Source organism: Hermetia illucens, chromosome 5, assembly GCF_905115235.1.
Source record: "Hermetia illucens chromosome 5, iHerIll2.2.curated.20191125, whole genome shotgun sequence".
Lineage (NCBI taxonomy): Eukaryota > Metazoa > Arthropoda > Insecta > Diptera > Stratiomyidae > Hermetia > Hermetia illucens.
Window position 1 is genome coordinate 87,941,678 of NC_051853.1, and position 26,973 is coordinate 87,968,650.

A 26,973-nucleotide genomic window follows, 5' to 3' on the forward strand; every position below is an offset into this window, starting at 1 on the left:
AGACCTTCTAATGTGGTTTTCCCTTTAAACGAGTGCGATAGAACAATAGAATTTGAATAAATTATCTATATCTTATCTGGAGTCCTACATCACATTCATGATACGAATAACACTGAGAAAGTCTCACCGCAACAGTGGCATAGAAGTGTAGATAATTCAAGGTAGTCAATGCAGTGAAACTGCTAGGGAGGACTACACAACAATGGCAGGACTCAGTTGAATTCATTTAATCAATTTAATTATTATCTGAAAGGAACTGTCCGACATGATATTATGTAAAAGGACTCATAGGCCAACGATGGGGATAACGAAAGTTATAAGCAGATTTGAGAGCTTGTTTTCGATAATGGGCAGCACTTCTTGGTACTGGCTGAAAGCAGACTTTCTTTTTATGGATTATATGTGAGAACGCCAACAATTTTTTTCTAAAAACATTTGTATTTTAATATAAAATATTACAGGAAATATATTTTTTAAATACATAAAGTTGAACTGGCATCGGTTTTCCTAATAAACACTTAAATTTCTAAAGTTTTTTGTCTTCCATTCTAAGTCTTATAAGTTGTGGGTCTTAACGTAGAACGCTTACATACATGTTTAACCAAGAGAACAAGAAACTATGTAACTCAATGTATCTTCTAAAAAATAATTGTCTTCCATAACAATGTCTTAAGTGGTAAAAGGCGTGGTAGAATATTTACAAAACATTATTCACAATTTTATTTACAATTATTGTAAGGCACGGGTAAGTTTTCGTGTTTTCCCATTTTGAGCAGCGAATTAGCTTCCGAAGTTCAGCAATCTTTGCTTTCTTTCGCTAAAACTAAACTTTTCGAATTCTTACTCTAATATGTACAAGGCCAACGCAAGTGAGGCATTTTTCCTAAATATTTACGCTTTTCCTATATTTGGAATGACTAGAGAGTTTTTGTGCGAATCGAGATTTCAGAATAATTATTAAAGTTGCAATTAAGGCGGCCGAGGGAAACATGAATTAAATCTGGTAAAATCTGAGTTTTTCAGTGAAAGTAAATATTCAGATACAATTTTTTTTTCCTTTTTGGATTCTGAAATCTCGGATTCATTTCTTTTATACTTGATGGTGTTTCCAGTAGCTTTTATGGTTACTTCTTATCACTATGTGCAGAAAGTGGTTCTGGTTAGGAACTCTGAGATCTCCTTTGAAAGTGTAATAATCAGTTCGCGTCCTCCGTCGCTTCTCTGGATTTCTGTAAAAATGAAGAGAGAAATTCGTTAGTAACTTGTGGTAAATTGGCGTATTTAGCGATAATCTGAACTACGTATCGATGGACTGTAATAACCGGATCGAAGCCAATCTAGGCATAACTTTGTGGTATTCGCACACGATCAATTAATAAGATTGCCAGGTAGGGCAAGGGATGATGCAGAAAAAGTCAGCAACTAGCTATATCTGAAGATGCTATTAATGACTTCGTTGTTGTTCCTGTTATTTCTGCATTAACAACTTTAGATTCCAGAAGACCTACTGATCGCGCTACTATGGAAGCAGTAGCGAAAAGATCGCTAGAAGATGCGTCTTGGAAGGAAACTTAATCCAGCCGAAAGATGATCGCAAGAAACAGATCGATCTTGGGCTTGTGTGTTTTGTCGTCGTTTGACCGCAAACTGCACAATAATGCTGGAGTGGTTCTCCTCTTTCTTTGAGCTTACGCCCAATCACTTGACTAATGGTAGTATCTGTACAAACAATTAACGAGCTCCTAGTAGGTATGGGATCAAATGGTTTGCCAGCTTTCAATGATATATTTTCTAATATTGTAAGACAAGAAAAGTTTCTTTGATTGTTGAATTGAAGCTCAGACCTCAAAATCGATTTAGTATTTGAAAATGCTATGGTTTCGAAAGTGAGGAAAATATTAGCTGGACACGACCCTTTCCACAATTCTACAGACTTTAAAAGATATTGAAGAAATTTCTTTCGAGTCATGTCTTTTGCACAAGCACACAAAATTTACTGCGCAGAACCACCACGGGTTCATATATTTGTACCAAAGCAAAGCAATTTCAAGCCAAGGACTTTCTACGAAACTAACGATCACGATCCCAAAAGTGATGGAAAGAAAAGAACAAAGCACCTGATTTTCAACAAAGGAATCTTACTTTCCCGAAAAATAGAAAAGGAAATCGTAGACGACAGGATCAATTCAAATTCTGTCAGGTAGAAAAATGAAGCGAATCCAAGGGATCGATCGTTTTTCAGGATCAAGTTCAAAGAGTCGAGGACACTTTTTCAGATTACACAATATATCTTAGAGAAAAATAGGAAAAATAATGCTTACCATTTTTTTTTCATCACTGTTCCTGCCACGACGATATGTAGTCGAGAAGTTCTTCGTCCTCTGGTTTGATCGTACTATAGGAATCGTAATGTTCGAATTTGAACTGAGGTTCAGATTGGATGAAACCCGAATTTCCAATTGAGATATCTGAACTATATGACGGGGTGGGTGACGATGATGTTTCTGAGCAAGGAGTTTGCACGGAGAAATGGTCAGGGCTTGTGGTGTAGTATGAGCACGGTGACCCAGAAAGCGGGGGAGATGATGTTTGACTACGAAGTGTACTTGTTGAATCCTGGTCGGTTTCATCCAAAATATCTTGCAGCCTCCGAATGTACTCAACGGCCAAACGCAGTGTATCGACTTTACTCAATTTCTTGCTAGCTCCTCGGCCTCCATTCGTTAATGCATTGATAATTTTATCAGGAATATGTTGGCGTAATGTGGTAAAGCCGTTATTTACTTGCTTTACACGATTTCTCTCACGAGCATTGCGCCGGGCAACGGATGGTGGAGGCTGTCCATATGGCATGTTTGTATAGTTGTATTTTCGCTTGTACTTGGGGGCGGCATCGACGGCACCCACATTGATCCCATTCATCCCCAAGACCGTGCGGTTGTTGTGATTTGGAGGAGCTGGTGCAATATTCGCCTGTTTCACTGAAACTTGCGTTTGGCCCGAATGCTGGTGGGCCAGCTGCGTTTGCTGCGCGATGGGAAGATAGTTTTGGGATGCGATTAGAACACAGTTTTGCGACATTATGTGTAAATTTTGTCCTAGAGTCATATTGCGAACGCACGCACTAGTCATCGGTGACAATGTTTTTCACTTATATTCAGCACGATCACTTCAATTGTAATAATTCTGTCCGTACACAATTCGTCTTCGCACTTTAAAAGTCTTGGCACGACTGAAGTTGTGATAAGGTTGGTCACTACGGTTGCGTTATCCACGCTGATTAGAAGAGTCTTTCAAGAAATTTATTCACACTGATATGAAATGATATGGATTGTAAACAGCGAAAAATTGAAATTGAAACTGGATGCAGGCAAGGTGTATCTATACTAGGGATGCTCGAGGTTTGGGTATTTTAATAAGTTTTAAAGGATGGTTACTCCACGGAATCTTATCCCGGAATGAATCCCTTCGTCCTAAACCTTTCTATTTTGTACTTTTTCCCACACAGTTCACGTACAAGTACCATGCGTACCTGTCCTAGGAGGTATCTCAAACCGATCGTGCAGTGATACGAAGATCTCGCCGCGCACATTTTACACATGCATATGCCGGGAAGTTTGAATCCCCACCCCTAACTTCCTATCAGAACCTGCTCCCTACCACTCACTGTGCAGGCCGTACCCTCATAAGGGTACAGGTTGCGAGGTTGTGTGTGAGCATATTGTGCATGTGCAACCTCGATCCGCGGGCGGTATGCGTACATGGGCCGCATAAACCGGTGCGCAAGTCTTTCAAATCCCAACGCACATGCTTACACCGTGCTTGCTCCAATACAAGGGTTCCTGACGGACGGACACAGAAGACTCAGTCGCAACAACAACAACCCTTAGCACCACGCAACGCTGGCAACAATCGCAAACCATGGAGATCGAGGTTCTTAGCGTGTGCTGTGACCTTATAGCTTCGCGCGCGTGCCGGAGACATGAGCCGCATGTCTTAAGACCCTTGCCTGCAACATTGCTGAACAGTGCATTGGCTGTGGAAACAGGACGGACTCCGCGGAAAGATGCGCATCGAAATAGGATGTAAGAGGTTTGGTTTGCACGGTCGCCAGTTGATTCTCCATTCAAGTTAAAAGATGATCGTGTCGTATAGAATTGCGTTAGGATAGTAAAGTGCCAATGAGGGTTTAAGGGTATATTGTAGGTTTTAGTAGTTGAAGATATTAAATTCGTGATTTCGTGTCGTGGGTGTGGGAAATCTGATGAATTTCTCATCTCTTTCCATAGGCGCTTATGTCATTAGCCCATATGCCGCTTTATGCCTAAATACACAAAAGAAGGAATGCATTAAAACAAATTTGCGATCTGGTCGTCTTAATTAGCTTTGAATGGGTAACATAGGCTGGTCGAAAGCTTCGTTATTCTGCGCCCAATGTGGGCTTGATCAGTTTTGTAATTTTGCGCCCAATGTGGGTATGAGCAAATTGGTTATCCTCTCACAAATAAATATAGTCTGAGCGCCTTCCAGTGATTTTTCCAAGTTCTAAAAACCTTGCCGTCTAGGGAAGTCACCCCTTAAGCCATCCTACAATTAGTACTAAAAACTGACCTGCAAACTCCTTAAATCCGGCTCTGGGATGCTGCGAAAATGTACCCACGCACACTATTGTAAAGGAACATGCGTAAAATCCAATTGTATTGTGCTTACGCAGTGATGCAGGTCGCGATGGCATTACGGCGGGGAACATCTCAGACAGGTATCATCACAAGAAGAAGGTTGTTAGTTTCTCCTGGCATTTGCACAGGTAGCATACCCCAATGTGAATAATATGTGGAGCGATCAGAGATCAATTCGTATCGTCTGGTCTGCAAAGGTTCCGAATGGCGAGGATGAGCCCAGTCTGTAATGGATTCGTGGACTCGAGACAAGATCTTGTAGTTTTGTCCCAGACAGTGGACAGTCAACATTGTTGTAGGAATGTAAGACTTGCCCGGAAAAGGACAGATTGAAGAAATTACGAAAAGTTTATCTTGAAGATGTGAATGCAAATGTTTATGATTAGGTGGAATTGGTTTAAAATGAATGTTAGTGATATCATTTGAAATGATAAATCTGTGCCTTTCACTGTTAATGGTGGTTCTGTATGTTCGGTCTTTATTCACTTTTGCTGCATGTTCCAATTGCAATCATAAAAGTACCTTATAATATAATTGATTCTTGTCCTGTAAAAGAAAATCGCAAAATTATTTGAAGCTCATTTGGGGGTAATAATCAATCAACAAGTCAACTTGGGACCAAGAGAACTAGAGTTTGATGGGAACTATTTTTTGGCGAGCAAGCACTAACTTAAGATGTATTATAGCTATTTTGAGAAAATGGAAAAATGAAAAGGGAGTGTAATTGTGCTTTTGGTCGCTAGGTATGCATAGGTAAATAGCGTGTTTACTAGAACCAGCAAATATTGAATGAAAGTAGAGACACTAGTTACCCTTATATTGTTGCGGACTTAGCTTTCCTATTCCTGAATGACATAAACTATTTTTGGTTGCACATTAGGCTCCTTAAATGAAATATTGTTCCATAAATTCCTTTGATGTTGGTAGCGCGTTAGATAAAAAGTAATGCAAAAGAATGTAGGGTGTGTTGAAGAAGTAGATCTGATTCCAGTGAATTTCTCAAAGTGCTATTTCAAACAACTAACAAAACGATTGAATAGGTTCATTTTTGGGTGTAAAGCGATTAATGATTTTGTTGGGGGTCATTTTTGTAAGCGAAATGCGAAAATTCATTATTTTATTTTTAATGTTGCAATATTTGGTGGAATATCTATAAAAGTGAGTTGCGAATTAAGTGCAATTTTATAAATTGAAGCAGACACGACTGTTTTAATACTATTCACATTTAAAACAAATCTAGGTAATTGATGAATTTTATGGCAGCCTGAACTTAGAGAAACTGCACTCGTTGGCTAAATGGCCGGAAATATTTGATACAATTCGGTGGTTCTATGAGCTTTCAAGAAAAATAAAAAGCATAAGATTAACTTACAAGCAAGCGGTGGTTTAATTATGTGTTACACGAACCTGACCACTAACTTGACGATGCGACCTTAATTGGTTTTATTGATATTTTTTGATTAGCAGATAATAATCTATTTTGTAAATTATTGGCGGTTCTCATGATAGCTCATATCTATGCTCCTTCTCTTCTAAGTATTTAGTAGTTACTTCAGATAACTGATATGAAATGATTGAACTGAAACTCGTTTTAACGTAATAAAAGCAAATCGTTTTATTCCTCTTACAAGAACACTTTGAGAGCCACTTACTACTTTCTTCAGGACTTTAACCATTTTTACTCAAGTAAGTCAAAAGCTAAAGTACTGAAAAAGGCTGTAAGTATCTGTCGAAATGCGTAGATATGTATATGAATAATCTAAATTTTTTGTGGAAGGAAAAAAGCTGTGGATTTTTCAAGTGAAAAGAAGAAAGAAAGGTCTTTGTCTTTTGGCTACAGTTTTCTGATGTTACTGCAAGGAAAAGAAACGATAATTACTTCCTTTTTCTTTTTCTTTCCTTTTGTTCGAACAGGTTAGGAAGTAATGTATTATGTTCAATCCTTTTTTATTTTTCTTGACTTCTGGGTTTAAAATCACGTAGTTATCACTACAATTAATTCGGCCGTTTTAAACCACCTCATTAATGTCCGCTGGCAAACGAGAGTTCTTACCAAACATTAAAAAGTTTAAATTGTGGGGCGGCTAATTACTTTCAAATTTTTACTCGCAGTAAGCTCCAAGTCGGCAGCCACCTGAACTGCTAAAGGATGAGATTTTTACGAGGCAGACCCATATTTTTTTTTTTAATTTTAATTTTTTTGATGTAAGATAACGAAAAGAAATAATTTAAATTATTGAAGTGGTGTTTTCCATTTTCTCTGGCAGTTGGCTGCATTTATGATTTTCCGCAGTGATTTTAACATTGTCTACTTTTTGGTTATTCATGACTTTCATAAGGGTCATATTTCTTCCTTGAACTGCTGGTACGGTTAAGATGGCAGAATTGCCATGTCGGGAACAACCTTGCGTTCTATGAAGATGGAGATTAAAACCCGATTCAGCCCGTTTCAGCCGGGGAAACTGTTTGAATTGATTCGGTCAGCCTCGATAGTAGCTTTATAAGGGTTATTCCAAACTTCCTCAGGCCAATCTGAACGATCGATTTATTTATATACATCAAACTTCGAAAACATAGCCTCCTTTATTAGCTCCAGTGTCTTTTCAGGGTTTTCTTCCCACATATTTTTAATAAAACTGAGAACCTCTGTGTTGAGCTTCTTCCAACATAACCCATGTTCAACTCAGAAATTGCGGCTATCTCTGTAAGACTATGTCAATCTCAGTGAAGCCTTTATTATTATTTTTTGTTATAATTTCCTGTTTTACGATATTGTGGAGGAACGGACTGAATTGTGTTGTAATGAAACTTCCAATAGATGTGAGACCGTCCAGTCCTTGAGATAGAGTGGGGTCGTCAATGCGTTCACTATCACTGTCTGAATTAATTTTCAATGATCGGTTCGTTGGCAATAAGGAGCAAGTGGGATGCACTTTTGTCAAGACAGTTGGCATTATATTAATTTTAGGGAGGTGTTTTTGAAAAAGTTACTATTCAAACAAATTCCAAACAATGTTAAATCGTTATTTACCTTTAATATTTACTACTGTCTAACCGCGTTATCAAAGCCCCCTTCGGATCATTTTCAAGTAGGTAACTTTTATGATAAAGGCCCTAAAAGTTACCTCCTTTTGGACGGTAATAATCGTTTGATGCTTTTTCAAAAAGCAAGGTACACTTTTCGGATTCAATCCTGAAACTCTGCTTACTTCCTTGAGCATACCTCAAACTTAATTAAGTAACCTTTGGGGGCCAGACAATTTCAGTAAGATATAGTATAGTATATAAGTACTTAAATCAGTTCAGGTGGCTGCCGACTTCTCGTTTATTCCCAGTGAGCATTTGAAAATAATTAACAAACCCCCCAATTTAAATTTCTTAATACTTGGATTGTCAGTGGACATTAATGAGATTTTACACGAAATGGGCAGCTCCGTATTCCGTCACTGTATAAGCTCCATCCTTATCCAGTTATAAAATTTTGGTGTAAAACCTTATAGTAGAAAATTGAAAAAATTTTGAATTTGAAATGGAAAATTCTGATTTTGGAATGGTAAAGGCTGGATTTGAAATGGAAAATTCTGAAATTGACTTGGAAGAGTTTGAAGTCAGTTTGGAAACATCTGAAATTGTTAGAAAAATTTGGAAGTTGATTTGGAAAATTTTAAATCAGACTTGTAAAACCTACAGTATCTGTCCATTGAATTAAGGACGTTAAGAAAATTTGTAAATTTTCAAATTTAGGCGGCGATAAAAACCAAAGTAATGACGTTTTCTTTGATATATCTTGGGTTTCAGATAAACCTAATAATTCTTTATCTGGTTTAAGTCCGGGAAATTGTCGCACCAAAGCATTAGATCCAGATGCATTGATTTTAAAAATTCGTAGTAGCTATGAATGTACGGCAAGGCGGGGCATCCTGTATGAAGGCATACTCTGTAACCAGAAGCTGCAGATTGTTGATATATGGCACCCTTTGTATTACGTTAACGTACTGTCCAGATCGCGAACTATCTTCAATAAATTCCACTAGATCAGTTCCTTTTTGGGGAATGCATCTTTTTAACAATATAGGCATCAGAGACGTGTTCACCCTTTTTTCTCAGGACATAATTTACCACTTCAGTCACCGCGTCTAGACGGTATTGGTCACTGAAGATCACTTACAAAAAAATTAAAGAAAGAAAAAATTTGATATCCGAAAAAAGCCGAGAAATTTTTTTTATCTAATTAACTTCTCTAATTGTTCAAGTTGTAACCTTCGTGTAAGCGGGCTCATAAAATTGTCGATGCTGCATCGCTTCGGCTTTTTAGCTGGCCTCCTGCATATCAAATGTATGATGGTATATCTCAATGTCAGCGTCTCTCTTCTCATCAAAAATACTCTGGAAGTTTGCAGCTTGAGCTTCTTGACACTTTCGCAGAATTTCCTTTGGCTACCCTCCCGTTTTCCCTCGCAGTTTTTTTCGATTACTCTGAAGAACATGTAGTTTATCACGAGCACATTTGACGAATTTAAAACCTGACATTTAAGGCAACCGCTATTTAGCTTGACTTTCGCTCTTTGAAAAGTGACATAATTTGCATCTTCTTTTTACCTCAATATCTCTTTTTCCTATCCCTCCTATTTTTACTCAGGCGTACCATTAAGGACACTACAAACCTCGCAAATAACGCTTATAAGCTTCATTTCTCGACTTTCCGGAGAAAAGTCAGAAAAAGGACAACAATATTGTAAATTTGACCAGCTTAAAATACGACTTTCGACAGAATGAATCGACTGGTGGCCAAACAATGGTTCTCACTCTACTTTAACATCCCACCCTAGTTAATGGGAAAACTAATGAAGATCGCAACATGTTTTGATTTTTCGTTACAATCAAAAACCTTTCTCAAAAAAGTTCATGGTTAATAATTTGATGGACAGGTACTGTATGTATTCGAATGTAAAATTAAATTTAATCATAGGTGAATCAATATATACTCGTATTTCGAGTTATAGCGGCACATTTTCTCAGTAATGGTCTGAGTTGGCTTTTGCTCATCGTCTATATTTTAGATCTAAGATACCTTAATACTCGTGAAAAAAGAAGGAAAGTTTGATAGCCGAAAATAGAAAAAAAAATTACGTAAGCAACGTAAGTTAATTAAGCAGTATTTACTGTCAAAGACCAAAAGCTGATTAAGGAGACTTTTAAAAATATTTCCAATACGCTTGATTGCGAAGATAGCTTCACACCTGGAGGGTCATCTGATAAGGCAGATTTTCTTTATCGTTGGTAATTGCCCTGAATTTTAAATGATTCCATTTCTTAATACTTTTATTATGAAGTTCTTGGACTATATCGAAATAATTATTAAGGTCAGGCTCCTGAACAGAATTAAATTGTACGCTGCACAAAGAATGTAAAGGGCTTTTAACTGCTTTTGACGCGTTGGAGCCTGGAGACCTATGTAAATATGTTACGCTAATGATGGCAGCTTCATCGTAACCGCGACTTCTGCACTTGATCAAATCAAAGTCCTTCTTATGGTGAAAATTTAACAATTTTCGGAAACTTATAAATTAATTTTTGTAATTTGTACCAAACTCATCTCTTACATATTTAATTCGGACAATTCGGAACGTTTAGTCAACTTTGGATACGTCTCGAGTGGATACATAACGCTTCGACACCGTTCATTTTGATGCAAGCACGTTTCGACGCTGAACATTCCAAGGCCAGAGATGGATTTTACTAACATTTCTTTTCAAATTGTATCTCTTATGTAAGTTCATATCTTTTTGAAGACTGCTACCATAAAACTGTAAACAAAAAGCCCGAACTAACAAAAAATATTGCAGAAGTTGCACATCGTCTCCCTCTTGGAAATTTATTGATGGCATTAGAGCTGTACAAAAGACCACTACCAAAATGTACGAGGATGGTGGTGGAGCTCCTCCACGGATGAGATGTGAATGGTTCGGTACCATAACTGTCAGGTTAGATAGAGAGATTTCGTCGTTATGTAGTCTATGGAATCGCCCACCCTCATGTAGGGGGCCGAAAATTCTTCGGAGGATTCTTCCCCCGAACGCGGCCAAGAGTTCGCAATTTTTCTTGCTAAGAACCCAAGTCTCCGAGGGATACATGAGTACTGGCAAGATCATTGTCTTGTACCGTAAGAGCTTCCACTCTATGGTGAGACGTTGGAGTGGAACAGTTTTTGTAAACTGAACTAGGCTCTGTTGGCTGCCAACAACCGTTGTAAGTTGTAGTCTCTTATCTTTATTCTTCCCGTTTAATCAGTGTGGTTTGATATTGCTGGTTGGTTGGTTTTCGATGCTGACGTTGCCACCATATATTTTATCTTGCCTTCATTGATGTGCAGCCGAAGATCTCGCACCGCCTACTCGATCTGAGTCGTTCTTCCTATGATGTCGGATGGAAAAGGATCGTACCCCTCGCATTTGCATCAGGATCACGGATCACTTTCTCGAGGGCCAGGTTAAAGAGGACGTGTGAAAGGGCAGAGGAATCTTGCTGCTTTTATCTGGCTTCGCACATTGGTCAGTGTCCCCAACATTATGCTGGTAAAAACTACTGACCATCAAAACGAAAGAACTCATATAACAGGTTCAATTTGACAAGAATTGTTAGTGAAAAATTATTATTCGGCGCCGAAAGGATCCATGCCGAAGCGAGTGGCTTCGAATTGGTCTTAGGCAGTATTTGTAATAATAGAAATCAACAAGTTCGCTGCTCCAGTTCCTTGGTGTGATAGATCCGCTTGATAAAGTGTTCATCTAAAGTAATACATAAGGGTACTTTCGGCAGCAGTTACGTTTTCCATTTGTTTTCTTGGGTGGTCTTTAGTAAGTTGTTGAGTTTTTGGTTATCAAAACATGAAATGAAAATATTCCTGCAGACAGAGGATGGGATAATAATGAATTTAATGCACTTATTTAAAGGTGGCAAAAATCCCTTAGAAAGGTAACCGCAACAAACCCTATAGAAAGGAAAAACCGACCTTCATGAACTAGCCAGCCTCTTTCACCCCAGAAGTTACGTGATATAAACCATACTACAATATTATTAACTCGTCGATTGACTTACGCTTATAGGGTCTATCTGATGTAATGAAGCACTTTCCATACATTATCGAGAAGGTTCTTCAAGAACAAGGAACAAATATAATTTTCAGTCTAATTCCTTTTTATAATTTAATAAAAAATCTCAACATAGGTGCTTATGGTAGATATCCTTTATGTTGCAGTCGATTCTTCTAGATTTTATATAAGCGCATTTCCACGATTTGTTCTCTACTTTTATTTGTTTACTCGCGCATTTTCCAATCTCGGTCAAAACTAATAGTTTCGGAAAGTGCTAATCGAGACCCTTAATTTGATACTCAACATGGCTATATTCGATGAAAAGGGAAATTTACATCCCGCTTTTGAAAGTATGAGGAGCCCCCTTAATCTAAATTTATGTCACTCACTGTATTCGTGGTATTTCATTATTCCAATAAGCCCACGAAATTTCGTTTGAATCGGTGTAGAGAAACAACACCACTTTCGACGAATGCAGATACCGGTATTCAATATTTTTGTAGTATTAAGTTTTGGAGAAGCTCCTGCTATTTTATGTGAGGCTTTTTACAAAGGATCGACTTGGTCGACAAAAATTCATCGAAATTGACTTGATTGAACTGTATCGCCTTCAATCTGTTGTAACTTATAAGTAGCAGTCCTTATCAGTAATAGTTAGAGCAATTAAGATATTCACTTAATACAGTTTCTAATTCTTAGTCCGCTACGAATTTCTAAAATATCTGCAGAAATTACTCCTGTGTTACTTTGTGATTTACGGTCCAAAAATCATTGCCCGATTCTCCAAAATATCACCGCCACTTTCAATACCTTATTAAAATCGATTCAATGTCTATTTGCCTTTTCTTCGCTGGAAGCTAGAAAGCTTCAAAAGGTTAACCGGTGAAATACACTTGATCATAAGAGCGTTGTCCTCCTCTCGCCAAAATATCAATTGGGATAATCAGTTCTATCAGATGGGTCGCTTCGTCGGATATTGTTCGATAAGTGCAACATGTTCAGAGTTCAGTTAGGGGACCTGCAGCTCCCACTTTTGTCTCTTTACTTTCTTCTCAGTGCATCCGCCCATACTGGGACTACTATTATGATCAAACTGACCACCCTTGAAACATGGAGGCGACGGCTCGCCCTTGGGTCATCGATCTTGGGAAGCATTCTTGGCAGCATTGCTCCGGTGTTATACGCCTTGATTGCTGCTCGATTTTTTTCTTTCTTTACCCTTTGTCCTATTCACAAGCGGGGTCGGCTCTTCGTGATATTTTGGGGCATTTTGTTATATCGAAGGCCTGATCTGGATAGGGCTGCGTGGCTTTCAAATTCCCAGCCACCGTATCAAGCATCCTTACAATCGACTTCAATGTTCAACCAAATCTTGGTGATCATACCATCGAAGCTGCTGTTAGTTTATCACTTGCACAGTGCTAAGCATGATGACAGTGATACTGAAGGACAATCTGGCCGTGTGGATGCTCTATACTACACTAAGAAGTGAACAGGAAACACTACACCATCGAAGATGCTTTTCTCACGAATATTACGTTCAAACACTTGAGCATAGGTTGGGGATGTATTACTTGCATCCCAGCTTTGATCTTCATAGACAAGCTAGACTCCAGTTGAACCATTAATTCTACTGTATACCAAAATGAAGTCAACCTTTCCATGGTGAGTTTGATACTTAAAGTTTTTGCTAATTAGCCTTGACTAGCATGCTGTTTGAAAAAGCAATTCCAATTGTCACCACAAGAAAGTAAGAAAGATATCAAAAATGCTGCTCAGTATTCGATCGTCATCGAATTTCACTAACCACTTGAACTTAAGTACTTCAATTTGAAAGTATCGTTTAGTGAATTTTTGGTACATTTGTAAGGCCCACCAAAAATTTTTTCAGTTTATAACTTAATCCTTATTTGAATGACTTTTGTCAAAATTTTATAGGGCTCGCCCAATAACCATGAGTTACTCTATATGTGAGATAAGATTAGTTAGAAGCTCTCCTTCCTTTCCACATAGTTCTGCTGGCAACTCACCTGTCCCTGAGAGGGGCTACATCCACGGTTTCTTATGGCAACTTTGACCTATTCGATTAAAAAAGGATGATTTTCCATTGTGGGAAAGACTGTTTTAAGGAAACTAATTAGAGGTTTCAACTTCATGAAAACAAGGTAGATGTCATTCACTGTGAGTCAATCTTTAATTTCAATTTTAATTTGTTGATCAAAAACAAAGACAACGAACAGAAACAATCTCGCCCCACTGTCGAATTTTGTGGCAGATTATGGATTCTAAAAATTATAACCTTACAACAAAAGAAAAGATGATCAGAAACGGTAGTACCGAGACTAGAAAGAGAGGCATAATCTTGGGAATGGAATGGAAAAGAACCTCGAGAATGTCAATCCCATACATGCACTGAATATTCACTGAACCAGAACCATCCGCCAGACAATCCGCTTGAAAAGAGCATACATATCATGGACTATTCGGCTTTGTTACAGGTAAGCGGAGCCTGAGGTGTAGAGGCGGGTTAGGTAGTCCTACCGGGTAAATTCGCCTAGTATAATTTCTAGCGGGATGTTACAATTGCTGAGTGAGACCAACTCCCAGGATATTCCTAACAAGGGAATTGAAAAATGTTAAGGAAGGGTGGAATGAAATGTGATTAGATGAGGAGCACAGCGTCCAACCAGGCATTCTGAAAGTAGGAGTGACGATGCCTACGAAGCGGGCATTGATACGAAGCGTGCCGTGGAAAATGCTTCAAGCTCTGAAAATGAATTTAGATATGATAGAAGCTTTTAAGAAGCATTTGAGGAAGTAACCCATCGAGTAGAATTTGCTAAGATAGAGTTATGTTTTGTAATGGCGCATTCAAATTACAATACATACATAGTTAATAAAGGCCAGTATGTTGGAAACAAATCAAAGTTTTTGATTCATCACTCTCTAGAATTTTGGAATGAAAAGGGGAAAATAAGTCGGGTGATATTAGGTAAAGTCTCCTTCCTAAGCTATGGAAAATACAAGTCTTGGAGAAGAGATATATTGTTTATTGGTTGTTAGGAAGAACTTTAAAGCCCCAATAGGACCAGGTCAGAGATTATAGTATAGTTTATCACTGGGGAACTCACCAAAGAAAACGTGATGAAAGAAGTGGTGAGATGAACCAAATTAGATTAGAGGGCTAGACAAAGGAGAAAGGAGGTAACTTGGGAATAGATCCTAAAGCACAGTGAAGCTTGATCGCATGTTGAGTTAACTAGTATGTGGTACCAGTTGACTGATTCCCTAGCTATGTTGAGTGTATCCAGGCCAGTCTTGCGGAAGTTGGCCTGAACCGACTTGCACCGGGCTATCTTGGCATTCTAATAACGTACACTGTGTGAACTACTTGCCCAGAAGCTCCACACTTTGCTGACTAATGATAATAATGGTTAAGTGAGCTGTTCCCGGGAAAGAAAGTTGAGTACAAGTCCACTTTTATGACAACGAAATTCAAAAATCTTTCCGGTATACATAATGTTGAAAAAGTACTTGTGAGTTTTCTTGGGGTCTTTACAATGACATTATTCATTTTGATTTTGGAATATTTTCGAATACATTTCATATACAGATGGGATGATCAATCATTGTCAGTGAATTTCCTGGGGAACCCTCTTACCATTTCCAGACAACGTGCTTCAATTGTTTTAATGGTCTTCCGAGAAGCTTGCGCTCTCCTTCCACTGTGCGCCCCCGCGTAGTTCAAGGGCAACCATCTGCCATCCTGGCATTATAGGTTCCCATGTATATCATACGATGAAATTGCCTCCGTTTCTCAAAGCGTGACCTATCTACTGCTACTTCCGCTTTTAAATAAATACATTCATGGGTGTTGGGGCTCTACGCAATTTTTAAATAATAAAAACGTTCAGCTTGCATGCACTACTCTCATGTGGGAAAATTGAGGGAGACAGCCTCGATTAGATGTTGTCGTTGAGATATCCACCACTCCAAATTCAATAGAACGGTAAAGGTTGATTTATGGTTGTTAATGCATCAAGCGACATCGGCGTAAACAGTGCTTGCTAAATATACAAACTGTTCGACATCTTTGATTATCTTCCAATTAATGCACGATGCAGGATGCAGCCCTTACCTACTAGAGGAGGCGATTTGACCCGAGTGTGTAAGGAACTCATCTGAAATGGCTCTTGTCTCGAAGTCTCACCGGTTAGTTGATACGATTAGAGGATATGCTTCATGAAAATTCCTGGAAGATATGCTTTCGGCCTGATTATTTGCACTTGGTCCTCTGTGGCGGTTGTGCACTGATAACCCTGAAGCCATATTCCTTATTTGCAGCAGAGGTGTTAGATCAGCCTCACGTCCGCTACTATGAATGCCGAGTTAGCACTCAGGGTGCATCAGCACAGCGGTGTTTGTCACGAGTTTCTAATTGTGTTTGCCAAATCAATCCGTATACGAAAAGGGCCCCCTACACGCAGATACTCACGTTAAACCCCCAGGGCCTTCATGCCCAGTAATGCAAATAGGAAGAGCGTTAGTATGTATTTTGGAAAATGGATGGAACAATATAACCACAGGTTTCACAACTCCAAAATTCGTCCGCATATTCTTTGGGATTTCATATTGTTTAAATCAATATAAAACTTGAAAAGAAATAGGTTGGCTAAAAGACTTGAATGCTAAAAATCGTTTCAGGTAGATAACAGAAGACGACTATCATGCCTACAACGAGATTATGTTACATGGGAGGGCAATAAAACTTTAATTTGATAATGCTACCTTAATCATCATTTTCATTTTATTATATTTCCATATTTATTGCTCAAGTATTCATCAAAATTATCCATCCACTTTCAGAGAACATTACTTTGTCATTGGCGCTATTATCATCGGCACATTCTACACAGCATTACATCTGTTTTACATTATTTTATCCAAACTACTTTAAAAAATGCAACCTCCGTGACTTTTGAGTAAAGTTAATTTGCATAAAGTATCTCAAGAACTACGCTTCCCGAATTGATGTCAGTCTCAATGACGGATCGAAACTCTGCCTGGAACTTGACACGAAAAAGGCCTCTTTACCACTTCTTTTGATGTATCCGAAATAAGTCATAACACAGAGGACCAAATTATTTCTGAATGACTTCCCTGAGGATCCTTCCGCACTACATGCCTACGTCAACGACCTCTACAAATAATTAGCGATGTAAATTACAGCAATATACATGAAAATATCAGGTTAGTTCATGATGCACTCCAATTATATTTTTCGCAAGTTAGCACCTCTGGAAGAGTGCCGAATTTCAATGACGATTAGGATGAAGACAACGCCTGAAGTGTGATAATAGTATGTTCCACGCAATCATTATACGCACACATCCATTATAGCCGCAGATAGCCAGATACTGTCGAGGGGACAAGATAGCAAAGATCTTCTTCCTCTATACTTTTAATTTGCTGTAATTACAGCATCCCCGAAGGATGTTATAACACCTCACTCAAGTATCACTTGATCTCGCCATATCTGATCTGAGATTTGATACTGCGGCTGAAGCAGCACAAGACCATCATGCAATGGTACGAGGTGTCTAAAACGATGATTGTATTTTCAACACCTCAGAGCAATTTCGACAATCCAGAAGGTATTGTAATTACGTACGTGATCCATGTTGTCCGGGGTTAGACAGAGTAAAAATTGTTGATCTTCAGATTGTGATATGGTGTCCTCACTGTCAGCCAATTGAATTCTCAGATTTCACAGAATTTATGGGTCTCATGATATATTGGGAATACAGAAAATTTCTGCTCTGGCTCGAACTGCATCTTAGATCTTAGTGATAGCGACTTTTATTGTATTTGAATTTATTCCTCGGAATTACCCTGCATAATATGAAGAGAACTACTGAAGTTTGTTCTGGACTCATCTTCGTAAAGGACGCCTCAACAATGTAGTAGCGAAAAACTGGTTCAGAAAATGAGGGCTGAATATAATTCGAACACATTAATAAGTTCCTTCACTAATTGCCTTTATCTATCTTTCTACTCGTAGATTTCAAAACAGGGAAACATCAGAAGTGTAGAAAACTCCCTTCCTAATAATTTTTGACTTTGAAAGTTCCCTCTTAGAATCATTTTCCCAAATCAAATTAGCACTTTCTGGCTGATGGCGCCCCAAATGCTAAATAAATCATCAAAGGATTGTCTTCCCAACAAACTCTTCTGCCTCTTCCAGCTCAGCCATATCAATACAGAAAAAATTAATAAAAATGGAAATGATTTGATCCGATTAAACGTTGTGTAGGTGGTGATTAGAAAATTTGTTTGTGTCCAAACAGAGAGTTTCTTGACGATGTGCTCCTATCCTTGTTAACAAGCGTATTTACCCTCCCGACAGATGTATGGAAAGGGTGTTGATCGAGTGAGCATGCCATCGATATATCACGCGATCGAATAGTTTTTTTATGCAGTTCTCTATGTTAGATCACGGAATGCGTTGAATGCCTCATAAAACACCATATCATTATCACTTCTATGCCAACCGGCAATGATTATGGGGTTGTTTGACTAAAGGATTAAAGGCGCAATATTGTAGGTGTAGACGATAAATTTCTTTGAATATTAAGCACCTGGAACAAATGTCCGGGGATAAATACATGTCTATTTCCTTTTTGATAGGGAATTACGTATAAATGGAACAATCACCTTTAATCTGATCAAACTTGAAGATGCCATCGGACCCCAATGCTATGAGCATTCCCGTAAATTTTATTAAATTACTGGAATCATTTGGGATTGTGCTCCAGATTTATATATATTCTAATTTAGAATTGTGCACTCCATTCCACTCCAAAGTACCATTTTTTCACAGAAAAAATGCAAAATTTCACTACACACAATGGGTCCAACTTCGTCGCAAAATGCATTTAGTTCGAATATGCTGTGTGTTCAAAATAGAAAATAGGGTTGCCACATGCAATAAATAAATTTAAGATTGTCATCCCGTGTGAAGGCCGTCTTTTTTGATTTTTTTTAGAAATTTTTTGTGAAGAACTGGAGAAAGATGCGAATACGAATTTTTCACCATAGATTTATTAATATCTTGAGCGTGCATAGTATCTTTTTCAGTCCGGTCACATAGTTTGTTATCGAAATACAGAGCAATTTATTCACACATCTTCAAAAAGAGGGCGCTGCGATAATCTTAGAGAAAAAAAATAAACGGCGTTTTATCGTACAGACTTAACTACAGTCCGCAAACTAGGATTATTAAAAAATATCAAAAACTAATTACTGGTGCCTTGTTAAACTTTTTTTTTGAATTTTGGTGTTTTTTACAGCTTCTTCAATGAATAAAAAAAAAACTACTAACTGAATCGCAATTATCCTAGTTTACGGACCGTAGAAATATGTTTTGAAGTCCTGAAAATTTCAAAGAATTTGGTTGGATAGATTTTGGGCTATGATGGCAGCCGATTTTCAACATGTGGTTTCGAAAAAAACGTATTTAAAAAGTAGAATGCGATTTTTAGCCATAAAACCTTATCTGACCATTAATCTGCTATACCTAGTCCATAAACACAGAAGACAGACAGACCGAAGACACAGTAAGGAACACATGTACGGCTTTGACTTAAACTCTTGTCCTTTTAGCGAAGTCATTCGAACGTCATTCGGACCGATAAATTCGAGCTTTATTACGGCGATCGACATAAATCTAGCATGTGACTTACCACGTGTTTAACACTATAATTTCCGAACGACTCCGAATATCAAAAAATCACTTTGCCCATATATTCTACACTATATCTAGATACAATCGATACCAAAAAAAAAAAAATTCGATTCCGCGGATCCGACACACAAGATGACCCCCTTAAGCAATAAAAGGGTTTGCATATCATATTATTAATCGCTCATAACATGGGTTCACGTAAAACAAAACCTTATTAAAATCGATCCAGTGTCTATCAATCCGTGTGGCTGTTTTTGGTCTCTCGGTTCTTTTCAGGTGGTAGCATCAACAACCATAATGCAGGACTTTCACCCGTTACAACTATCCCTCCGTACTGACTACCGCCGCAGAGCTATTCTGAAACATAATTTTACAAGACACTAAAAGTATTTCCTTCGTCATCGGACTCACTTTACCGTACGAAAGCGTTCCTGTAGCCGCCGTGCAAAAAGATGCTGCTAAACTAGGTTGCGACAGTGTGTGGGACTCTCTCCCACTAAAACCGCCTTCGTTTTTCTGTCTATATCTAGGGGACCACCGCGAAGTATTAATACACGGAGAGGGTTCTGGTCTACACCAACACGATCAAATCATGCGACCCTCGCTTCTTTCATTCTCGATCCAGTCCCTGGAATTTCGCTTGCATCGCGGCAATTATTTCGTCAAATATCTGAGTGAAATTAGGTTCAAGAATCACGGTCGAAAGCAATGTTGACCACATTACCTCCAACAGTCTACCGTGGTCCTCTAGTATATCCTTATGGTAAAGCACACATCCAATTGGATGGTTACGTCAACAACTATTATAATTGTTGCGTTATCGCACTCCAATCTTTTTCGCGGCTCAGCATCTTCTGCACGAGATTGTGAGATCCCATAGCTACACTGGGGTCGCCGCTCAACGTCCTTCTGTCATCCACAAAGCTCGTACTTGGGAATGCGACATGCTCCGAGCCTTCGGCCACAGCACTGTATTGGGGAAGTCTTTGAGGTTCGTTCAATCTGTAGCAATGCAGATATCACCATCAACGGCGCAACAACCGGTATCCGGTCTAGGCCTGCCTTAATAAGGAACTCCAGACATCCCGGTCTTGCGCCGAGGTCCACCAATTCAATATCCCTAAAAGCTGTCTGGCGTCCTGACCCACGCCATCGCTCCATCTTAGGCAGGGTCTGCCTCGTCTTCTTTTTCTACAATAGATATTGCCCTTATAGACTTTCCGGGTCGGATCATCCTCATCCATACGGATTAAGTGACCCGCCCACCGTAACCTATTGAGCCGGATTTCATCCACAACCGGACGGTCATGGTATCACTCATAGATTTCGTCATTGTGTAGGCTACGGAATCGTCCATCTTCATGTAGGGGGCCAAAAATTCTTCGGAGGATTCTTCTCCCGAACGCGGCCAAGAGTTCGCAGTTTTTCTTGGTAAGAACCCAAGTTTCTGAGGAATACATGAGGACTGGCAAGATCATAGTCTTGTACAGTAAGAGCTTTGACCCTATGGTGAGACGTTTCGAGCGGAACAGTCTTTGTAAGCTGAAATAGGCTCTGTTGGCTGACAACAACCGTGCGCGGGTTTCATCATCGTAGTTATTATCGGTTGTGATTTTCGGCCCTAGATAGGAGAAATTGTCAACGGTCTCAAAGTTGTATTCTTTTATCCTTATTCTTCTTCGTGTTTGACCAGTGCGGCTTGATGTTGTTGGTTGATTCGTCTTCGGTGCTGACGTTGCCACCATATATTTTGTCTGGCCTTCACGAGGATCGTACCTCTTGCATTTACCTTACGGATCACTTTCTCTAGGGCCAGGTTAAAGAGGACGCATGATAGCGCATCCCCTTGTCGTGATCCTGCTGCTTTTATCTGGCTTCGCATATTGGTCAGGGTCAGCCTAGTCAGTCTTATTAATTTCGTCGGGATACCGAATTCTCCCATGGCCGTGTACAGTTTTACCCTGGCTATGCTATCATAGGCGGCTTTAAAGTCGATGAACAGATGGTGCAACTGTTGTCCATATTGCAACAGTTTTTCCATCGCTTGCCGCACAGAGAAAATCTGATCTGTTGCTGTGTGTGTGGATCTGTGAAGCCTCTTTGGTATGGGCCAATGATGTTCTGGGCGTATGGGGCTATCCGGCCTAGCAAGATAGCGGAGAATATCTTATAGATGGTACTCAGCAATGTGATACCTCTATAATTGCTACACTGTGTGATATCTCCCTTTTTATGTATGAGACGGATAATGCCTCGTTGCCAATCTTCAGGCATTGATTCGCTGTCCCATACCTTGATGACAAGTTGATGAACCACTTGGTGTAACTGGTCGCCTCCATATTTAACCAATTCGGCTGTAATGCCATCGGCTCCTGGCGACTTATGATTTTTTAGCTGATGAATTACACGGACTGTTTCTCCTAAACTTTGTGGTGGCAGTATTTGTTCGTCGTCTTCAGTTGGCGGGACCTCCAACTCACCGATGTTCTGGTGGTTCAGTAGCTCATCAAGGTACTCAACCCATCGCTCTAATATGCCCATTCTGTCGGAAATCAGATTTCCCTCTTTGTCTTAGCAGGATGAGCATCGAGGTGTATAAGGCTTCATCCTGCTGACTTGTTGGTAAAACTTGCGCGCCTGGTGCGGTTGCTCCCTGTACTTTTCTAGTTCACAGACCTGTTGGTTCTCCCAGGCTTCCTTTTTCCGTCTGTGAGGTCGCTTCTCCGGTCGACGGAGTTCGTGATAAGTCTCTGCGCGTGTCCGCGTTGTTTGAGAATGCAAGATTACTCGCAAGAAACTCTGCCAGGTGATAATTCAATTCTCTCGACCTATCTCTTAATAAGTATGGTCGTCTAGCGCTGGCTGGATTGCTGGCATCTCATATGCATTTCCACTAGTAGCTTTGGGGAGTCCGTAGCTATCTCGGATAGACTTCCCTGTGGTAGAAGTAGCACGCTTCGTGATTTGACGTCGGATGCCAGTCGACGCAGCTGTGAATGAGTACCTGAATCAAATCAGGGTAATAATATCGGGCGAGCGCAATGCTGACCACATTGTCTCCTACAAGGTACTGTAATCTTGTAGTGTACCGTTACGGTCTTGAATGAAGTGTTCTAACACACTTCAAGGCCCTGATCCAATATGGATTGTTGCGCCAACGATTATTATTATTATTATATTTATGGTTACTAACGTCAATGTTGACAGTATTGTTTCGCCTGCGATTAGCAGTAAGATCCGCTTCCATCTTTCCGTCCGTTAGGTCCAGTATAACCAGCCGTAGCTACGATGTGGTGTCATGAATGGCTTCACTTCCATGAAGTTCCACATCCCCGGAGTGCTTTGAAACCATCAACACTGCTAGGTGGTCTGGAAAAGAAATCAGCGTTTCCTCCTCTGGCGCGCGGATACTAAGCACTCTACCACAAAGCAGAGCAATATAAAAAAGGTGCGTATCTTGTTCATTACAGCCTTTCAGGCTGCCCCCCACGTGTAACAATTACGTTTGCTTTCCCGTATGCTCTCTTCAGATGTACTACCACGATCACTGTGTTCTTCCTCCAGTTTTTGTTATTTTGATTCCTTTTGACAAACCTTCCTTACTTGTAGACAAGATGTTCTTTTCTGTAAGCAGTGAGTATTCTCACCATGATCCAAAAGTCTCTCTTAGTAAAGTTTAAATAATCCTCCCAGCGTTTGGATTTGTATCTCCCCGTGATCACACTGGACTGTTGCATTCCTGGTAAATTCGCTCAGTACTGTTCCCTCAGCCGTTCATCTAAATCTTTCAATGTGGTACCTATGAACCCATTTTCGACTCCACAGAACAGCGCTGGCCCGTATAGCGACGTCGCTGATCCTTTCCAGCCCAACTCGTTCGCTGTAACCCAAAGTGTCAAGACATTATTGAGCGAGCTTTGCATATTTAGTCTGTTAAAGTAGTCCTATACCAATTGGAAATTCACATAGTATGACTAAGTACTTTAATGGCCGCTTGACCGTCAGTTATAATAGCAATATTCTGCCCCCTATAGTTGTCTTCGAGGTTAAAGGACATCCAGACCATCATACAGCAAAGAATGTTAATTTTTCTCTTAAGTACACTCATATGTTGGCGCATTTTCTTAGGCTAGTGTCACTCATAAAGTGGTGCAGTGGACTATTCTGGCTAGGTTTAATCTAGAGCTATATGTCATCCAATGTCATGCAGCTTTCCTGCCAATGATGTGACTTTTTCGGAGGCAAAATGCAGATATTCCTTAAGATTATATTTTTGATGTTCCTATTAATGGCAATATTAACGGCATTCTTTTGCTAGTTGGTGGCCAAGATTGTATCAGACTTTTGTTCAGATCATGCTCATTATCTCTACAAGCATTTTTATGTCGCTAATTGGGTGATGCAACGATGGATTATTCGGCTCTTAATTGTGCTTTGGCAGCGAAAATCGCCTCTCCCTTTTCTTTGAGCGGAAATTTTTTTTGCACCATATGCAGCTCAAAACGTTTATAAAGTATCAAGACTTAATCGGAACATATTTACCATGAACTTAAGGAGTCTATTAGGAGTTCCCAATGGGTACCTTATTGTAGCGATTCTCATTCTCTTCTCAATTACCACATGTATAACAAAGATATAAAAAGATCACGACGATCCGACCCCGCTTGTGAATGGGACAAAGGCTGATGAAAAAGAAGAAACAAGATGATGAAGACCTTCAGTGTTACTTTGCACATCCTACTACTGGCGAAAAAGCGAACCAAAGGATATGCACTATGCGCTTGCAAAGAAAATTTAGAAATATAAGGTACAAAGGAAACTGCAGAGTTTGGAAAAGGGTACCTTATACGAGGCAGTAGACCGGAGCATCGGAACTTTTCCAAGAATGATATCAACATCATTATTACTATTATTCTGTTAACGGAAAGTCGCACCGCGTCCTTAAAGAACTATTGTGCCCCTTTTGCTGGTTGTAGTTTACCTATTAATCATAGTATCTCAAGCAAGCCTTTAACCGTCAGGAACTTAAGTATATTCCCTACTTCCAGATCTTTCAACTTTGCACCTGGTATTAAGTGTTTCCCCAGATGCCTCAACCTACTTTGCGCAAGTGCGGGACACTGTCTCAGGTCGGGTGTAGAGGTTTCATCACACTCCGCACAAAATCAGCAGGCGGAGTCTGTAGATATCTCTACCTTCCCTAGGTGATATTTTAGCCCACAGTGACTAGTGAGAATTTCCACTATGATTCGGAGGTTCTTTTTGGTGAGGTTTAAGCAATTCTTTGCATGTATGGGTTCAAGGCATGGGATTTCAATATCATAATTGGAGATATTAATAGCCAAGTAGAAATGGAGCCCTTCCTCAGGAGATAGATTGGCCCACATTTATATAGTATTAGACCAGCAACTTCAATACCCTGCGAATTATTCGCGCAAAATGGTTCTTGTAAGTACCTGCTTTGCACGGAAAGTAGTTCACAAACAAACGTAGGTCTCTTCAGAGGAAACCACTTTCAACAAAATTGACAACGTGTTAATGAAACGCCGCCACCTCTCAGCCTGGATGAATGCCAGAACATATAGAGAGGCCATTAAAAACTCGGAACACTATCTCGTTGGCATGGTGCTCCCGGATCGAATTAAAACACCACCTGATATCCCTTCTGATAATAAGGTGAGAGCGAAAATCGACGTCATCCACAACAGGGTCTTCCATAACACCTACACGGCGGAAATGGACACCGCAATAAACGCAGTCAACAGAGGTCCAGGAGATAATGTATCGACAAATGGTCCTTACAATCACCTGAAAAAGGTTATCATGGATATGGCCGCAAACATATTTTGCCCCACTAGGAAAAGAAACTCGGAACCACTGGTTCGACGATGAATGGAAAATTGCAATGGAATTGAAGAATGCAGTGATCTATTACGAGCGGACAAGCAACTTCTCAAACAGAAAACGGAAGCCTGGGAAAACAAACAGTGAGCATCTGCACCAGGCGCGGCAGTTTCACCAAAAAGTCAGCAGGATGAAGCCTTATACACCTCAATGCTCACCCTGTCGAGACAAAGAGGGAAATCTGATATCCGACGGAACGGGCATATTGGAGCGATCTATTGAATACTTTGATGAACTGCTCAACAACCAAAATATCGGCGAGTTGGAAGTCCCGCTAAGTGAAGACGACCGTCAAATACTGCCTCCATCAAGTATAGAAGTCATAAGTCGCCAGAATCCGATGGAACTATAGCCGAATTGGTTAAATATGGAGGCGACTAACTACACTAAGCTATTCATCAACTTATGCTCAAAGTGTGGGACAATGAATCAATGCCTGCTGACTAGCAAAGAGGCATTATCTGCCCCATAAATAAAATTATAGAGATCACGTTTCTGAGTGCTAACTGTAAGATATTAACGGCTATCTTGCTAGACCTGTAGTCTCTTACGCCTAGAATATCATCGGTAAATATCAATCCAGGTAAATCGGGAACAGATCAGATTTTCTCTGTTCAGCAAACGATGGAAAACTGCTGGAACATGTCATCAGCTGCACCATCTTTTCATCGATTTTAAGGCCGCCTATGATAGCATAGACAATATAAAACCTTAGATGACTATGAGAGAATTCGGTATCCCGACAAAATTTATAAGAATAACTAGACTTACCCTGACTAATGTGCAAGGCCGAATAAAAGTAGCAGAATCAAGGCGCTGCCCGATAATGTATTCTCTTTAACCTGACCCTGGAAAAAGTGATCCGTGCTAAATACGAGGGGCAGAATCCTCTTTAAGTTCACCTAACTACTGGCCTATGCGGACGATATCGACATCGGAAGAACAACCCGAGGGCGCCCAGAATCTCGGGCTGCACATTAATAAAGGTAAGATGCTGTTGCTTAAGAAGCAACAGCATCAAATGGCACTGGTCAAATAAGAACAATTAGGATGAGAGATTACAACTTCCTATCTAGAGTTGAAAATCGCAATCGGTAAAAGCTACGGCGGTGAAATCAGCATACGCTTGTTGGCAACCAACTGAGCTTATTTCAGCTTGCAAAATCTGTTCTGCTCACCATAGGGTCAAATCTCGTGCTATACAAAACAACGATCTTACCAGTCCATATGTATTCCTCGGAGACCTGGGTTCTTAGCAAGAAAAATTTCGAATTGGTCGAGTTTGAGAGAAAAATACTCCTAAGAATCGCCGCCCCCTACAAGAGGATGGACGATTCTGCAGCATATATAACGACTATCTATGGCATACCCTTCCTGAGATTGAACTATGGCGTAGGCTCCATCAAATTTAGTCATGTGAGGTATCAAATGAAAATTCTCGGTTAGTACTATCCGAAGCCGACCTAAGTTTTGACATTTGTTGGAAAAGCGGGGAGTTGCTTTGTCTTTTGGTGTTCTGTTTAAGAGAATTGTTCTGTTTATTTTACGGGCT

At 39.7% G+C, this 26,973-nt stretch overlaps 1 protein-coding gene and 1 long non-coding RNA gene across 2 annotated transcripts; one reads left to right on the forward strand and one right to left on the reverse strand.

Moving 5' to 3' along the window:
- Positions 1 to 433: 433 nt before the first annotated feature.
- LOC119658373 (achaete-scute complex protein T3-like) lies at positions 434 to 3,382 on the reverse strand. The gene is made up of 2 exons (XM_038065735.1): positions 2,322 to 3,382; positions 434 to 1,229 (listed from the first exon to the last, which is right to left on the reverse strand). The coding sequence occupies exon 1, from the start codon at positions 3,130 to 3,132 to the stop codon at positions 2,335 to 2,337; it is 798 nt and encodes a 265-aa protein (XP_037921663.1). The 5' UTR covers positions 3,133 to 3,382; the 3' UTR covers positions 434 to 1,229; positions 2,322 to 2,334.
- A 6,329-nt stretch (positions 3,383 to 9,711) lies between these two features.
- On the forward strand, positions 9,712 to 10,498 carry LOC119657873. The gene is made up of 3 exons (XR_005250179.1): positions 9,712 to 9,959; positions 10,043 to 10,213; positions 10,314 to 10,498. It is a non-coding gene; the product is annotated as an uncharacterized LOC119657873 (long non-coding RNA).
- The last annotated feature ends 16,475 nt before the right edge of the window (positions 10,499 to 26,973 follow it).

What these genes read in the sequence shown, in the direction of transcription:
- LOC119658373 (XM_038065735.1), bottom strand. Translation starts at nt 3,132, where the DNA reads ATGACTAGTGCGTGCGTTCGCAATATGACTCTAGGACAAAATTTACAC.